The following is an 18102-nucleotide window of genomic DNA, read 5'->3' on the forward strand; positions in this document are numbered from 1 at the left end:
GCAAAACTTCAAGCATTCACATACCACCTGTGTCGTTATTTGCTTCATGTGTTCCTTTAAAGCTACTATCTTCATTACTACTTTAATCGAGTTCATATAAAAAGTAGCAGCACTATCATCACAAGTAGAAAGTCAGTACTTCTTGCAAAAAAAAGAAGGCAACCATATAAATAACTATAATGAGAACAAAAAAATATTAAATTACAGTCACCTTTACAACTGAGGGCTGCTGCTTCTTAAAAAGCGAGAGGAGCAAGTGATCAGTGTTAAAGATGATCAGCACCAAACTGAGACTTTCTTGTTGGCTTTACTCAGAAAGATTAAAAGAGAATTGAAAAGAGAATGACATCCTCACTTTGTAGTCAATGTCATTTACCTCAGTGTATCATCTAACACTATCTCCCATACCATCCAGAGGTGGGCAACACTCACCAAGATTGCCCAGTGACTCAAGGATAAAGCTGGGCATGAATTCATGAATTGAGCTTAGATTTCCTGCCCCCACCCCCACCCCCCGGCTTGTTTTATAATATAATGCCACACTGTTTCACCATCAGCAGGGTAAGTCCATCCATTCTGGATGTACTCACTTTCTTTCCCCTACTGTCAGCAAGGCCTGGAAGGCAAAAGGACTGAAAACACACTGTGTACAAGCCCCATCCCTGCCCTCCTCACAGGTAAAGAGCATTGGCCATCTGGAAGGACCTGGGAATTCACACAATGATGCTCTGCTCCGCTTGCTCCTTCCCCTTCCCACTGAATGTTCCTGCACTAAAGAGACCCCAGGAGGGCAATGTCAGAGGGACGTGATTGGAGAAAGAAAGCCCTTGAGACCAAGAGATGCAGAAGTCATTCCATTACCCCCACGCCCTAGAGACTTTGGGCTCCAGCTATGTTCCTGCTCAGGGTCAGGTTTCCTGATTTCTGTAAGGCACAGTAGGCAACAGCCTGGAGAGAACCAGTGACTTCTAGGTGAATCTTCTGGGAGTTATGTGTGGTCCAAGATAACATGTCCAACATACAACAGTTATCCATATCAGAGATTGAATGTCAAAACACCCTGGATCCTGTCCAAAGTCCCAAAGCCACACATCCTTAAATTTTCTAACACTGCCCTAGAGGAAGGGACTAGACAAAAACAAAAATGTTTCTTTTAAAACTCTCTTCTGGACCTTGAGCCAGAAACACCTCTGGGGACAATTTCCCAACATACAAGGCCCCTGCTAACCAATGCATAGTCCAAGCACATATTCAACTCAGAGTGAAGGCTTTCTGTGGGGACACCCATGTTACCCTCAGACTGATGCTTCTGTTCTGAAAAATACCTCCCCCTTTTGAAGAGGCCTCAGCCTTAGCCAGTCCTTGGGTTCCCCTCTGCAAGCCACATCATCTCCTCAATGCAATTTTGTTTTGAGTCAGGATGTTCTGCGGTGCATTGTACAGCAGCCGGTCCCTGAGCACACACTGCTGAGAAAAGCCACCCCCACAGCCATCACTTTCACAGTATTTGCCTTGCTGATTATTAGAACAATGGGCCAGTTCTCATCCCATGTCGCTCTTGGGGAAAATATGAAGGCTAGGGAACTGGCCTAGATTGGAAATGGAAGAGCAGACGCTACCAATTAACATGAGCTCCTTTTTTGCATTCCCTAAAGGTATTAGTCTCTAGGGAGAATTTTTAAAAGGCATGATCCCAGACCCTCTAGAAACTCCTTAGGTGCCTCAAATGTTTTGGGGGTGGGGACAAGTGTCAAAGGTCATTTGGTCCAGTTCTGTGTTCAGTGCTTGAATTCCTTACATGACCTTGTCATCTTCTTCCTGAATGTGTTCATGTTTGAGGAACTCACCACTTCCTATGGCAGTGCATTCCACCTTTTGACAGCTGTTTATTTAAAAGCTCTCCTTTAGTTGAACCAAATCCACCTCCCTGTAATTTTCTCACTTTGATCTTAGCTAATGAGTGAGCCTAGCCAACCACTCAGCCTTCACTCCCATGAAGTAGTCAACTGCTCAGGGAAACGGTCCTTAAGCCAAAAATACAAGTTTTGAGAAAGCACAAGAGAAAGCCTACTGTAGCAGAAAAGCTAATGGGTGGACCTTTCTTTGTGGCCCTAAAAGGCTAAGTCAGATTACAGATTCAGCATGTGGAGGGCACGTAGGCTTCCCCCTAAAAATCCAGGTGTAAACATAACAGAAAAATGTATGGAACTTAGATAGGATATAGAGAGAAGCAAAACTGTGCTTTTGCTTTGTACGAGTTTATACTTTCTCCAAGAGGATAAGAAGGAATGAAAGCATTTGGAGAAACTGAAGCTTGGCCCGAAGTTAGCAGGTCTTGATGGCAGGCAACACCAGTCTCAGTGGAAGTCACTGGTCTGACGGCCAAAAGCCTTGGCTTCTCCCTAGAGCTTTCTGCTTATTCCATAAAGAAAGTTTCAAGTCTCTCTACCTTAGGACTAGCTCAGACCTCCTCATGAATCAGCCCTACATTCTTGGAAGGGATGTTGGCTCAGAAGCACAGAGGGAACCTGAGACAGTCCCCCAGTATGTGGAAAGAACAAGGAGAAATATGGGGGGGGGGAATCTCCTTTCCATATGAGGGAGACAGCAAATCAAGACAACAGGTTAAAGAGAACAGATGAGTGGGGGGGTTTCATCACCACTCATCACCATTCATCACCATAGCAACAAGCCCAGCGATTCTGCAAGACAGGAGTTATATTTTTCTTTTCACCTGTCACTCTTCTTGGTACTGTCACTCTCTTTCCCCACTCCTGGCGGGAGGTGAATTGTGACTTTTCCACCCCCCCGACAAGCTGCCTAGCTTTTCTGGTGTGCAGCTGCTATGGAATAGGAGAATGGGGTACCCTGAGGGGTGCTCAGAAGACTCAAACTCCATCTCTCCCCTGTCCCTGATCACAGCTGGGAAGTGTGTAGCTGTGAAATGTGAGTAGCTGTTTATACACAGACCCACGAGGAAGCTGCCTCTTTTATGGACACTGCAGACCAGAGGAACCAGAGCTGTGGTCCTCAAATAAAAGGGATTTTTGTCCCTGCCCAAGGATTTCCCATTTTATTCCTACAGAGTGAAACAAAGAGAGTCAGTAAAGGCAACTAAACAGAAGACCATGGCCTGAGGCCTCCTTAGAAAGATCGTATCAAAAAGCTAATGACACGCTTAAGGGGAATCAGAACATTTTGTGTAAATTGAAACTCCTCAGCTATCTGGACTAAGACTACACCAACACCAGTCCTTCATCCCACATCCTATTAAATAAATCTGAATTTAGGTGGTTGTGTTACCTGTGATATTGGTGGCAATTGGGCCCAGGTTCTCCCTTGATTCCAGAGGTCTTTCCTGATTCCTCTACTACAGAGCTGTGTCAGCATAAACAGTGATCAATGACACTGTGCATCCTTCAAAAGGTGGCAGTTCCTATACCGTCTAGCTGTCCTCTTTGTAAAGGATGTATCCCCCCTCACACACATTGCCATCTCCCTGGGCCGGAGACCTTCTTCTAAAGTGAAGGATGCTCTTCACCTCCAGACATAATCAGTCATTAGGCCCTCCTTCTTTGCCTATATAGAACATGCCTTTCCACCCCCGTCCATATGAAAATCTCACCCTACTTCCTTCCTAGATATACTGGAAGTGAATGCTCCTCCTTGTAAACCAGGGAGGCAGATACCCTCTTAGGGCCTTTTGAAGATAATAACAGAAAAAGATGCCCGTCACTCCCTTGTCCTTGGAGGCTATCCACAACCAAGGTAAACCTCAAGAAGAAAACAGCTTGGTGACCAAAGGGGCAAGGTGTGCTTTGGCTATTGAAAGACTGATCAGCTCATGAAGTCAGAAGCCTCCAGCTTTCTTGTTTACCACCTGCCCTCAGGCCTATCCCTCTACCTACTCATTCTGAGCTCCACTGTCAACCACTCTTTACTAAGGTTTGAGCTGATAATACATGCCTCCTAACCCCACCCCTACCCCTGTTTAAACAGAAGAGTTTCATAGGAACTTCTGTGAACTGTAAGTCCCCCAAGGACTCTAAAGCATTACTCTCCAGAGGAAGAAATACATGCCTTCTGAACAACAAACAGGGAGACATTTTGAGTGTTCTAAAAATCATGTGAAGTGGGAATTTACCTGTTCAGCCAACTCTTGAACCAAGCACTGAACTCATTTTTTGCACATTACCCTTATCAGGCCATTATAGAAGAGTAGGAGAAATGTTGCCCCTTTGAGTCCTTTGAATAATCATTTCTACTGCTTCCAAAGCCAGGCTATGCCTTGCCAAGTGTAACCTATATTCAAGAGCCATCTGCTTTAGCAATACAGGAAGCCACCAAGGGGGCATGCTTTAGATAATCCTACAGCTCTGCTGGCCAAAGCTGCTACTGGAAGGGAAGGGATGCTGCTATTTACCAGCTACAGTCCCCAAGCTCAGTCCTGCTGAATCCTGTACAATGCACCAACTAGAACTAGGGCAGAGGCCACTGACTTATTGGTCAATAAGCGATTCCTTTCCATATGCCCCGATTCTAATAGGCAGACGTCAGTCGAAGAGTCTCTAGGGCAATACAGTCCACCCCTTGCATGGCTCACCTACTTCCCCACCTGAAAAGGAACACATGGAGAGGTATAAAGGCCATATCCTATCCAGTGCCACCAACTAGCCAACGATGGTGTGTACCTGTGCCAATTGAGGCATGCATTTCATTTTAATTCAATGAGACATTTATTGTACATGAACAAACAATATAAACAAAGGTGTTAGAGCTGCCATGACATCTAGGAATGAGTATTCTCCTAGTAGTTAAAGATGTTCTTTTGCCTGTGTCAAGAGTTTGACTGAGCAACTTGCTGCGCTTCCTGAGCCATTACCTCTCACCATGACCATCAGTTGTGTTTGATTGTTCTCACCACTTGGGAAGGTGTTGTCCCTCAGACCTTCACTTTTGAACTCCACTGGAGGTGACAGAACTCAGGGATGATCTCAGGAGACCAGTGGCCTTCCTCTGGCTCCACAGGGTGAGCCCTGGCCACCTCCCACTATGACCATCAGTTGTGTTTGATTGTTCTCACCACTTGGGAAGGTGTTGTCCCTCAGACCTTCACTTTTGAACTCCACTGGAGGTGACAGAACTCAGGGATGATCTCAGGAGACCAGTGGCCTACCTCTGGCTCCACAGGGTGAGCCCTGGCCACCTCCCACTAGACATGAGTACTTGTCTTCAGACTCCTAGGAATGAAGCACCCTTTTCTGTGACCCTGCTCATCCCAAACCAGTGTAAGATCTTTTATCTCAGGCAACAGAGATTTCTAAATTCAGCCACCTGGGTCTGCCTCCAGTGTTTTTAGCAAGCACCTCCAACAGAAAAATGATATCAATTAAGCATAATTATTAAGATTTAATAGAGCCATTTTTCTATCTCAGAGCCTTTTTACTATTCTAAGCCCCCTAGTTTTTCTTCCCCCTAAACTGGCACTCAGAGCAGTAAGTTAACATATATATCAGTTGGTCTTTATTATATATACAATAACTGTCTTATTAAATTGAAATCGAATGCACATCTAGGGGAAAGTTCATTGTAAGTACCAACTCTCAGAAAAATGCTCGGGGACATAAACAATGAGTGAGGCCAATGGGTTACCAAGCAACAGAGGAAATTGGGGCAGGGGGGGCGGGGGGCAGGAATCGAGCTGAAAAGGAAGGGACATGGTTTTTTGAAAGAATGGGCTAAGCTCAAAGGTGCAAATTTTGGTAGAAGCTGCCCTAAATTTCTTGTGATATCTCTCACCCTAGAAAAGGCATTGAGGAGTGGGGAATTGTAATTACAAGTTCAACATAATCAGGGAAGCTTGGAAAATGTATAAATACATATACACACACACTTTTTTCCTGGGGAATGTTTAACACTTGGTCAATGAATAAATAGCCTATCCAGCTATTGCAAATGTTAAAGAGGGTGTGGGATTGAGTGTATGTGTGAAAATATGCTGCTGCTTGGATGGTCTTTAGCCTCTTGACTCACTTTATTCTTCCCCCTCCCCTTCCTTTCCCTCCTACTCTTCTTAGGACAAGACAAGCGCTCTGAGCCTCAGCAATGTGGCAGGCGTGTTCTACATCCTGATTGGAGGACTTGGACTAGCCATGCTGGTTGCCTTAATCGAGTTCTGCTACAAATCCCGTAGTGAATCCAAGCGGATGAAGGTGGCATCGTCTTCCCGGGCCTTTTTCCTAACCTGTTCTGTGATGCAGCTGGGTTTCCTGGGAGTCCCTTTGCTAGAAAGGGTGGGGAATGACAGGTGGTTGAGGTCAGCACAAGACAGGAAGCAGGAAGCTGTTACGAGGAAGGTGATGGGGACAAAGGCAGCCATGAGAAAGGAAGGAAGATGGGGTGTGTCAGGCCAGACACAAGGCCCAAGAAAAAAATTGCATTTGCCAGAGAGGGGTCGGTGAGATTGAAGGTTAGTGGTTTACATGGATAGGTAGCGCAGCGAGAGGCAAGAGTGATGGCTACCAAGGCTCATTCTCTCTGAAGTTTCATCAGAAGTGTGGCTGCAAAAGAGGGGAAAGGATGTCTACCCTCTACTCTGTGCTGACCTTGTCATACCTGGTGAATTGGGTCTTTTCTTAGGCTCCACTCTAAGAAATAGACATTGACAAAGAGGACCATGTGCAGAGAAAGGTAAGCAGATTAGTGAGATGACCCCAAACCACATCAAATGTAGCTAAAGGGAACTGGAGACGAGAACTGTGGAGGATTTAAGAGCTGTCTGTAAAATACCAATATTTTCCAAGTGGTAAAAGAAAACAGGCTAGTTCTATGGAGTCCCAAAGTATACAACAAGAACAGATGACTAAAGGTGATAGAGGATAAATGTTAACACGATACACTAAATTTACTTTTCTAAAAGAGCTGTCTAAAGAAAGGCTAGAATATCCCAAAAAGTAGCAAGCTTCAACATCACTGAAGGTATACAAGTAGAGGATGAATAACTCTTGACAAGAATATGGATTCAAGCATCAAAAGGCAGTTTGGATTAAATGATCTTCAAGGCCCCTCAACATTTAGCTTCAGTAAGAAATTATTTGTGGAAGTTAATCATGTGAACAATACCATGATCAAGGCATCATGAGGACTCAGAGAGGAGGGAGGTGCATTCTATGATCTTCAGCACCTTTCACCTTCCACAAAGAATGGGCACAAAATAATTACTCAGTGAGGCAATCTATGGTATAGATAGGAAGGCCTATAGGAATTTAGAGAAGAAAGATTGAAGAAGGCTTCCAGGAAGATGCCAAAATTCAGAAGGACAGGTGGGATCTAGATAGAGAAGGGGAAAGAAGTACAGTCCCTCTGGGCAATGTAGCCATGGTGATATGCTGACCTATACTGTTACTTTGATTTGACAAGACTAACAAGATCCCTTGGTAGAATTTGCTTTATTAGATTGTACCCTAAGAAGCCTACTTTTCAACAGACATTTGCCTCCAAGCTCAGTATGCCCACTCTTGGATCCAAACATAGCCTCCTGCCCAGCCTCTCCCTGCCTTGGACCCTCAATCCTACACACACCTCCGGGGTTGCCCTTGGAGAAGACATCTCTGAGCATTTGCTCCTTCCGTTTAGAAATTCTGTATTTAGTTCTGTACATGAGGAGCTGGGGGCCTTCTGTCCTGGCATTCAGCATTTCCCTGTCAGCCTACCTACCCCACTCCCACCCTAGCAATCTGCTCTCCTCACGTACTCCATACCTTCGCCCCCACCTCATGTTCCCACTCATGTGCCTTTTTATGGGCTGATCCCTCACCCTGTCTTCTGTTTCATAGAGCCCATTTAAAAGGCAACTTCTCCAAGACACAACAAGGAACAATTAAGGAATGGAAGTTCAATGACATTTCACCAGGGACCTAGGAACACCCCAATCCTACTCTTGACCAGCTCATCCATCTCCAGGTCCCTCTCATGTCCTCTCAAATGACAAGAACTACAAAGGCATGGGCTTCAGACTCTAAACCCAATGTAGACCTCCAAGGAGGTTGGCTACACACACAAGGACTCCTAGAACCTACTCAAAGCTCTTTGACCATTCCATTCAAAACACAGGACTAAAGACTCTCCTACCTTACCCTCCAAAATGAGGAAAGTTTACTCCGGTGGCAAAAAAGGGGAACAGGACAAGAACTAGGGTAGCTACAACCTGTACCATCCCTCAAAACCTTCTCTATAGACCATGACTCAAGCCAGAGGCCCAGAGTTGGCCCAGTACAGATTATAAGGAGTCCCTTTCTTCTCATTGCTTGTCTAAGACACAGTACAGCATCATCATCTAGAGTAGAAGCTCTGGAGAATGAACGTCTGGGCATAAATTCTATCTTCTCCATTTGTTAACTATGTCATCTTAGGTTTTAGTAACTCTCTGATCCTTATTTATTTATTTATTTATTTTGAGACAGAGTCTTGCTCTGTTGGCCAGGCTGGAGTGCAGTGGCATGATCTCAGCTCACTGCAACCTCCATCTCCATCAAGCAATTCTCCTGCCTCACCCTCCTGAGTAGCTGGGATTAGAGGCGTGTGCCACCACACCTGGCTAATTTTTGTATTTTTAGCACAGATGGGGTTTCACCATGTTGACCGGGCTGGTCTCAAACTCCTGACCTCAGATAATCCACCCACCTCGGCCTTCCAAAGTGCTGGGATTACAGGCGTGAGCCACCACACCAGGCCTCTGATCCTCATTTTCTACAAAATGGAGGCAGTGTTAGTACATACCTCATAACATTGTTGTAAGGATTGTATGAAATAATGGATATAAAGAGCTTGGCAAAATTCCTGGGCCCCAGTAAGCCCTCAGTAAATAATAATGACAATGATAACTAGTATTTCAAATAATAGTTGTTACTAGTGGCCAGATACATCCTTCTTAAAATTTTCCTTTTATTATCCCTATTTACATGAGCTAGGGTTCTTAAGCTATATAGATTGTGAGTTCCTTAAGGTAAGGAGTTGTGTGGACATCCCACACACTGAGAGTAAGTATTAGTAAAATTAATGTGAAATTGTATCCAAAGGAGAAAATCTCTTACAGGATGAGGCAGGGCATGGGAGGGAGCTGCTCTTAGTTAAAGCAAGTATTGCCATCAAAACCACCCAGTCTAGGAATTACAAACAATATCATCCAAGGGGCAGTTTTGGCCCCATGTTTGTGCTCATGAACTATGACGAGACCAGTCATCCACCAAGCAGGAAAGCTCCTGGACATCTAGCCCTTTCTCTGGGATTACAGTGACTCCCAATAATCATAACCAGTGCCAGGTGGTGGTGCCAGAGTGGCTAATGCCTGGGATCCTCTTAAAACTGAGACCATGTTGACCTTCACTGAAGTCACACTATTTAGATTAAAATGAGAATCTTTCAAAGAGGCCACTGAGTCATGGCATAGCTTCTTGGGGACATTCTCACCCTTCCCTTTACAATGAAGATGTTAAATTTTTCAGAAGCCAACATCAGGGTCTCTTGGAATCATTAATATAATGTTATAATGTCTTCCACCACAATCTTCTAGAATTAATTCCATTGATTGGTGTGACTTCTACCCAACTCACTGAGGCTCCTAATAGAATTTTCCATCTTCCAACTGCAGAAAAGATACTTTCTTTATTAATCAACCCAGCCTTAATTGTTGATGCTCCATCAACTCCTCTCTTATCCGAAAGAGATAAGACAAATGCATTCAGCTTGCCTCTCAGACTTTTCAGCTTTGCAGCTCTCTTTATTTTTCTGTGCTTAGCTTTCTCCAAAAGCAATTAGTTCTTTTCAGAAGTGCAGCCCCCAACCTTACACAGACCCAAATTGGTGATGACATGGGCATTTGATGAGAGCTTTCCCTCTCATTTCTTTCCATTATCACAGTATTTGGTCCACTCTTTTTTTTCTTTATTTTTTTATTTTATTTTATTTTATTTTGAGACGAAGTCTCACCCTGTTGTCCAGGCTGGAGTTCAGTGGTGCAATCTCGGCTCACTGCAACCTCTGCCTCCCAGGTTCAAGTGATTCTCCTACCTCAGCCTCCCGAGTAGCTGGGACTACAGGCACGTGCCACCACACCTGGCTAATTTTTTGTATTTTTAGTAGAGATGGGGTTTCACCATGTTAGCCAGGATGGTCTCGATCTCCTGACTTCGTGATCCACTGCCTTGGCTTCCCAAAGTGTTGGGACCACAGGCATGAGCCACCACGCCCCGCCCTTGGCCCACTCTTAAGGCCTTAACCCCCTAAACTCGTTCAGGGTCATCTTCTCATGTGTCTCAACAGTGCTTAAAAACATCTTCCTCACTCTTCATGGATGAAAGAACGAGAGGAAGAGGGGCAGAAAAGAGAAAGAAGGGTGGGGGAGAGAGAGAGAGATGAAAGGAAGAGAAGAAGGAAAGATGATTTTTCAGTAACTTTTATGTTCAAAGTGATTTCTACACATTTTCATTAACCATGCAATAAGTTGTTCTTACAATCCTACAGATGAAATAAAGGTTCAAAGAAGCTAAGTAGCTTTTCCTGGCTAGGTCACACAAGCTAGAAACTAAAAAACCAGGAATTAGACCTCCAACATGGTCTCCACAAAGCCTGGGCTTTTGGTACTAGCCAAGCCACTTTTCCTAAATCTCTCTGTCCTCCTTCAACCACATGGCAACGGATCATTTTTGAGCACCTATTCTCTGTTCTTCCAGTCCCAGCCACAGTGCTGCTCACAAAGACAAATAAAATGTAGCTCTACCCTTCAGTTCCCCTCATCTGACTGACTATAGTATTTAAACCCTTGCTGGGTGTTGATGGGTCTCTTTCCCCTTTGACATGTCGATGAGCAGGACAAGTGTCACAGAGATAGTGGGAAGGCACCCTACAGGCATCCCTTCCACAAAGACATACTGAGCACCACTGCGTGCTGGGGAAGGCTTGGCACTGGGGATACAGTCAAGAACAAAACAGACACTGCTTCTTTTCTCAAGAAGCTCAGAGTTTGATGGAGAAGACAGAACATAAGCAAACACTTGCATGTTCAATGAGTGTTAGTGAAAAAAATGCCCAGTGCTGTCAAGTATAGAGCAGAGGCCTGTCCTGATAAAAGAATGGGTCAGTCAGAGCAGCTTCCCTGAGAAACTGATATTTAACAGATTCAAAGCATGAAAAGAATTAAGCAGGAAAATGAATTGCCAGCCATACACAAGTGTCAGAGACCCAAAGATGTGAACTCTTGCCCAGAAAGGGGAAGAAGGCCAAGGAGACTGGAACACAGACTGAGGGAAAAGGGTGATATGTGAGAGTGGGAGACTCAGAGAGGGACTTCAGGCAGCTCATAACATTTCGGTCTAATTCAAATTGTCATATAATAGCAGAAAATACATAACCTAAGACACATTGCAAATTGAATAAAATCTCAGGTCCCCTGCCCCTCCCCTCTGCCTGGGCAAACAGACTGGCTCCTGAATCCTTAGCTGATATTAAGAGCAGCAAAGTATTATTCACCACCTCATTCCCAAAGGAAAATAATCCCCAGCCTCTCTCACCCCCACTAGAGATGCTGACCTTTCAAAATTATATACGGCTGTGCTAACATAGGCCATGTTTAAGCTACAGCAATTGAGGGCTTGCACATTTTCCTGGAATTAATGAACAGCTGAGAGACTTGATAACTCAAGGGGAGCATCCTCCACAGCAGGTGGTCACTGGTGCTTTGCACGCCTGCCTGAGCAAGGACATTACTGAAGTTTAAGCTTTGATTAGGATATTCTATGATGTGCAGAGGCTGAGTACACTCTTCTTAGAAAAGCAAGTGGCTGAGAAGTTAGGATGCAATCACTGTTAGGGAAATAAGGTCCCAAAGGGCCAATTTTAGGGTCTGTAAGTTGGATTTTTTACTCATCCCTTTGTCTCTGAATATCAGTTCCAAAAACACCACCACCACCCTCAAGGATGAACTTTAAGAATGGCTGGCATGTCAAGGAGGGATAAGGGAAAGCCACATTCCCAAAGGCTAGGGGAGAAATGACAGCAGTTTATGACAGCTTAGCCATGACAGGGGGTGGGGAGTGGGGGGGAGTAGGAAGAATCACATTTAGAAGGTCATTTGTCTTGTCACTAGGTCACATATAACTGTTACCTTAAACAAGTCAGTCATTCTCATCAGGTTCTCTGTAAAGTAAAAGAACAAATTAGATCATGTGGTTCAACTTTCCTTGCATTTTAGAATCACCTGGGGAGCTTTTAAAACTCCAGATGTCCAGGCCATACACCACACCAGCATCTCTAGGATAGGATTCAGGCATCAGGGTTTTTTCCCCAAAACTCCCTGGATGGTTCCAATGTGCAACCAAGTTTCAGAACTAGTGATGTAGTTGACATTAAGCATTGCTTTCCACTGCAAAGTTTGGACTCCATTTATGATTTCTCCTGACTTTCATAAATGTATTCGAAAAGAAGCCAGTGAGAAGGTAGTAACCATCCATGATAAGGGTATGGAGTCATTGACTTTGAGAAGTGCTCAGCTTCCTTGAATACCAGCTCTAATGATGTGACCTTCGAGATTTTTAGTTACATGTCTGGCTAAATTATCTCAGACTTTGGCAAGCACCAATGTTGACTAGGTTATCAATCTTGTCCTTTAAGACAAATTCATCAAGTACCAACAACTTCAATGGAATATTATGAAAATATGTGAGCCTTATGAGGAACAAAGTCCAGGGTGATCTGTGTAAACTTTAGTGGTTTTTTTTCCTTAATTAAAGGGATGTGGCAGAGAAAAATCATGAATGATAGACACTCCAAGCTAATCTATAGAAGTTTCCATATTTCCCACAGATAGATATAAATAAAATGTTATTTTCTCTTCAACATTTTTAGGTGAGGATAAGTAACCATTAATTTATCATATTTTCATTTTACATTTCCCTGGTGTAGCTTCAAGGTAGTATTTATTTGGCCTTTGACTTAGAAGAATGCAATCCAGGTCACACTTTTTCTTCAATGGAAGACAGCCAAGGGAGAATGTAAATAAATCAAGTCATGGGTTTGAGGAGGAGACAGAACCAGTGTGGGTGGTGCATCATATGGGGCAAATCTGTCTGAATCATGGATTTTAAAAAGAACATTTTAAAACATTGTCAGAACTGCCAGTAATACAAGGATAGCAGGGGGAAAAAATGGGTCAAAACTGCCCTGTTTATCTGTCTGGCCACAGAAGGTTGACTGATTTCTCTGGTCACTAGAATAATGGCAATATGTCAGAGAGGAAGTCATAGTCTTTTTGAGATGGATCCTAGGTGGTTGGTGTTTCTTAGACAAATTCGAAAGCATCATTATGCATCTAATTTCTTACTGGACACTCTGTGGGATAGCTGAGGATTGAGAAGACATGGCCCTTGCCGTCCTCCAGAAAGCTGTCTTACAGAAGACAAAACTTATACACTGGAGGCAGAACCATTACAAGAGAATGTATACTGCACGAGTACAAGATGAGAGGAGCCAGCACTTACAGCAGGCTGGTGTAGTCTAGGAAGGCTTCAAGACGACAGTGAGAACAGAACGCACCTTGAAGAAGAGGTAGGGTTGGTCCCATTGACAATTCTTTATATTTATTCCCACCAAGAAACCAAACCCCACCTCAAAAATTCTGTGATTGTTTCTTAATGGAAAGTTTGAGATGGACAGTAAAAGATAAGGGTCTGGATTTCCTATCATCAATGGTCTTTCTCCAAAGGAACGCTCAACAGAACGCTTCCTCTTGTCTAAGATGATATGGTTCTAGACCTACTCTGTGGTCTTGAATATCCCACTTAACTCATCTGATTCTGGGGTGATCCTTGGAGTCCTTTTCAGACCTAGAATTCCAACATTCTAGAAGTCACAAGCTTAGTGGCACTGATCTGATATGTCAGTCTGGAAGTACAGGGTCTACATGCTGATGGGAAGCAGTTGACGCACAGATGATAATCTTTGGAATGCATTCTCATTTTCTTTAGCACATGTTCCTTTCCAATTAGATTTTGCATATTGTATTATTCAAACGAGTCCTACATTCCCTTAACACATGCCGCTATAGAGGTAGGCTAGAATTTTTTCTGAAGTAAATCAGAGGTAGTTTTCCATTTTAACCAAACAATATCACACCCTCAATTTATTTGAACATTTCAAAGCATTTTTCATGCGGTAGCACCATTCTTGCTATAATAACAGTGTGTAGGTGCATAGATAATCATGTTATAGGCATGGAGGTTTAAAAGTTCTAGAACACTAAGGAGATATGTACAGTCACATGACTAATTAATGTCATAACCAGAACTAGAATCCAAGTTTCCAAACCCCTTTCCCGGAAGGTTTTCCACTTAGTTGTGTTGCTACATCACACATTAATCAATAATACCGAGGAAATATTCCACCTTTAGAAATCACAGAATGTAAGAATAAGAAAGGATCTTCTGTCTCACCCAATCTAACACACTTCATTGAACATTCAACTTGAGGCTAAGAGAGGGGATCAGACATGTCCAGAGCCAAGTGATAGTTTTCTGTGTTCCTGAGAAGTCAGAATTAGCGTTGTGGAATAGGAAAGGGGGTGGATGGGGAAGCAGAGTTGGATTTACATTTGAAGTCCAGTCTTGACTCATTCCCATTGCCTGTCATTGCCAAGGACCCGGGGAAGAACCCCCGGTCCTCCTGAAAAGGGTTTTTGTTTGATCCCACAGCAATCCATCAACGAAGCCATACGGACATCGACCCTCCCCCGCAACAGCGGGGCAGGAGCCAGCAGCGGCGGCAGTGGAGAGAATGGTCGGGTGGTCAGCCATGACTTCCCCAAGTCCATGCAATCGATTCCTTGCATGAGCCACAGTTCAGGGATGCCCTTGGGAGCCACGGGATTGTAACTGGAGCAGATGGAGACCCCTTGGGGAGCAGGCTCGGGCTCCCCAGCCCCATCCCAAACCCTTCAGTGCCAAAAACAACAACAAAATGAAACGCAACCACCACCAACCACTGCGACCACAAGAAGGATGATTCAACAGGTTTTCCTGAAGAATTGAAAAACCATTTTGCTGTCCCTTTTCCTTTTTTGATGTTCTTTCACCCTTTTCTGTTTGCTAAGTGAGGATGAAAAAATAACACTGTACTGCAATAAGGGGAGAGTAACCCTGTCTAATGAAACTTGTGTCTCTGAGAGTAGAGTCACTGGAACACTAATGAGGAAACTGCACTGTTTTATTTTAATTCAGTTGTTAGTGTGTCTTAGTGTGTGCAATTTTTTTTCTTACTAATATCCATGGTTTGCAGGTTCTGTTAGGCCCTTTCCTTCTCCTTACTTCTTATCCCCAACTCCCTACCCACCCCTCTTCAGTTTTCAGATTGGAGATTCAAGATTTGTTCCACTTTATAAGCAAGAGGAAAAAAAAGCAACCTTCAAACTAATTCTCCATGGGGGCTCTCCATGTTACCCTCCACTCCTTGGCCCCAAGCCTTTGATGGAGACAGACATTGTTGGAGAAGTGGGCTGCCTTCCCCAAGTGGGGCACTGCTTAAGCACTTATTTAGTGGAGAACACAGGTGAAAAGCAACTCAGGATGAGGGTGGTGGAGAGGGCAGGGGCAGATGTGCAGTCAGAGAAGGACTCCTGAAGTTACTGCTGCTCAGAAAAACAGTTCCTTTAATGTGGAAGAGCCATTTCATAGGTCATAGGTGGTATGGTATATTTCTTCAGAGTCAACCTTGGCCCTGAGAAGTATGTCCTCCTGGTGTGCTCAGGTTCAACGGCAGTCTGGTGGCTGAAGGCACTTGGCCTCCTAAACCAAGCAGAATTTTGGGAAGAGTTAACAGCCAGGGAGATATTGCCCATGATTCTCACTTTTTCTTTGCCTGGCATCTAAGCAGGAACCCATTGTGGAGTAGACTCTCTTCTTCTATGGAGCCTCTGACATGGGGAGCAATGCTAAGCAAGCTAAGTGTAAAAGAAAAGTGACAGAATAATTTTGGAAGAGGAAGCCTCATCAAAAGCTCACACAAAATAGAGCTTCCCATGGTGTGCCCTATCCTAGGTTTAAGAAAACACGTATGAAGTTTATGCTGATGCAAAGAACTTGGGTTTTTATGTTAATATAAAGTGTTGTTTTAGCATGTGGCCAGATAATGCTCTGTCATCTTTAGAAAGTGAGATACCCAAGGAAATAATTGAAGAAGTATAGGGAGATGGATTAAGTTGATAATGACATTTAGGGCAACTTAAGACCTTTGATCCCAGGTTCTAACTCAAAGAGGCTGACCTTTCCCCAGCTAAGATAGCATGAGGACGTTGTATTCCAATATACCTATGATTGGGGCTACAAAGCTGAACTAAAGCAAGATTGGTGAAGTGGCAGGGTTTATAGAGAGAAGCCCAGGCTGAGTTCAGCTTTTGTTGGAAGTGAGAATCCCTGACATATAGCTTTCTTGGAGATCCCAACTCTCATTCTTGGTGCAACTGGCTTCCAGCTCTCCAGCAGTCACTCTCCTAGGTGCATGATTCAGTGCGTGCCATGTGTCATTAGCTTTTACTGATAACCGTACTCTGGCTTGTTCCCTTACCCCCTACTTCTATCCAGTTTTCTCTGCTAGGGGTTATCATTAGCAATTCACATGCTAAAGGTTTTGGAGCCTACCTAGGGGTAGGTGCAGCTTTATTGGCTTTTCTGTGGATTCTCTCAGTGGACCCACACCATCTCTATGTCTCTCCACTCTCCTGCCTTCAGCCATAGCAAAGAATCCTTCCAAAATCAAACTCTTCACTTTTTTGACTCAAGTGTTGTTGTTCAGTCTCTCGCGTGTCAATGTGGGCATGGTTCATGAAACCGGACCCTCAAGATGGATGATTGCTTTTAACTACTGCCAGCTGATGTCTCTCAGCCCCTGCCCTCACACAAGATTTTTCTCAGCCTTCAGCCTACCACTGCGGAATCCGATGTGACCCACCATTAGGGAGTCTGCATCTTGGAAGAGTTGGAAATAACCCTTTAACATCAACATGCTTCAAAGACTTTTTGCCTTTGGCCTGGTAAGACGCCTCTCCAGCTACTGAGCCCACAAGTAACATGAGCGGATAAAAAGAGACTTGTTTGTGCTAGAAATGAGGGTCTATGCTATGAGGGGGTCCAAGACTCTGGCGAAATATGCTTTTTCATCAATGGAGAAATGAAAGGAAAACAAAAGCAAGAAAAAAGTTAACTTGTATTATGTATTTTTACTACACTTTTCTTAAAAATAGAGCATTGGGAAAACTCTGAAAGAGACTGACATTTTTCTCAACAGGAATCCATACTTAACAGTTCTGGCTTTCATTAAATTTTGCTCTTTGGTACCTGGGCCTTTTATTTAACATCTATATTTGTTTTAACTCTCTTGGCAGATGTGTGAAAGGATTCTTGCTTGATCAAACACTAAGTTTTTTTTTGGTTCCTGTTTTTCTTTCAAATAGCCAGGTTTTTTTTCTTTTGGTATTTGCATAAAATGAAAATATCACCGAATATTAAATCACTGTGGATCCATTATCTACTTTTCATATTTGTCCATTCCATTTTTGTGCCATTTCTGAAGCCGGGGCTCTAGAGATTATTTCCTTATGGCAGAGCCTAAGACTAGTAGGTTTTTAACTGTGACCACTGTTTCTAACTCACAAACAGCTCTCGAGTCATTTCAGCTGAACTAGAACATTGTGAGTTATTCATCCAAATAGGATAACCACAACAATAACAAAAGACAAACGGTGGTATTTGGCTTCCAGGAGCTACAATTCCAATTGCATAAAAACCAGGGCTTGACTTGCAGCCATCACAGTACCTCTAGGGAACTGGATAGTTCACATGGAATGTCTCCCAGACATCCCCAAACTGGAGAGGTATAGCTGTGATGTGCACGAAGTCACAGCCAGAACCAAATCTAGACCATGCTTATAAGTCTGGATTATCTAGAGGATAATTTTGGTCCTCAGACACCACAACTTTCATTCTTGCCTAGAAGCTTTTTTTTCCCCCTTAAGCAAAATGGCTTTCTGTAAAGGATCTGACATTTGTTGATACTTAGATA

At 43.7% G+C, this 18102-nt stretch overlaps 1 protein-coding gene across 14 annotated transcripts in view; it reads left to right on the plus strand.

Moving 5' to 3' along the window:
- The window catches only part of GRIA1 (glutamate ionotropic receptor AMPA type subunit 1), a 343495-nt gene that overhangs the window by 309869 nt on the left and 15524 nt on the right, over window positions 1-18102 (plus strand). For 7 of the 14 annotated variants that reach the window (XM_054684729.2, XM_063811600.1, XM_063811601.1 and 4 more), the window contains 2 exons: window positions 6078-6212; window positions 14721-17576. In XM_054684729.2, coding sequence (XP_054540704.1) covers window positions 6078-6212; window positions 14721-14921 — 336 coding nt within the window. In that variant the 3' untranslated portion in view covers window positions 14922-17576. Of the gene's footprint in view, window positions 1-6077; window positions 6213-14720; window positions 17577-18102 lie in introns of those variants that run through there. The other 7 variants (XM_063811598.1, XM_054684728.2, XM_054684727.2 and 4 more) reach the window with 1 other exon arrangement.

The sequence above is a fragment of the Pan troglodytes genome, chromosome 4 (genome assembly GCF_028858775.2).
Source record: "Pan troglodytes isolate AG18354 chromosome 4, NHGRI_mPanTro3-v2.0_pri, whole genome shotgun sequence".
In the NCBI taxonomy this organism is placed as follows: domain Eukaryota; kingdom Metazoa; phylum Chordata; class Mammalia; order Primates; family Hominidae; genus Pan; species Pan troglodytes.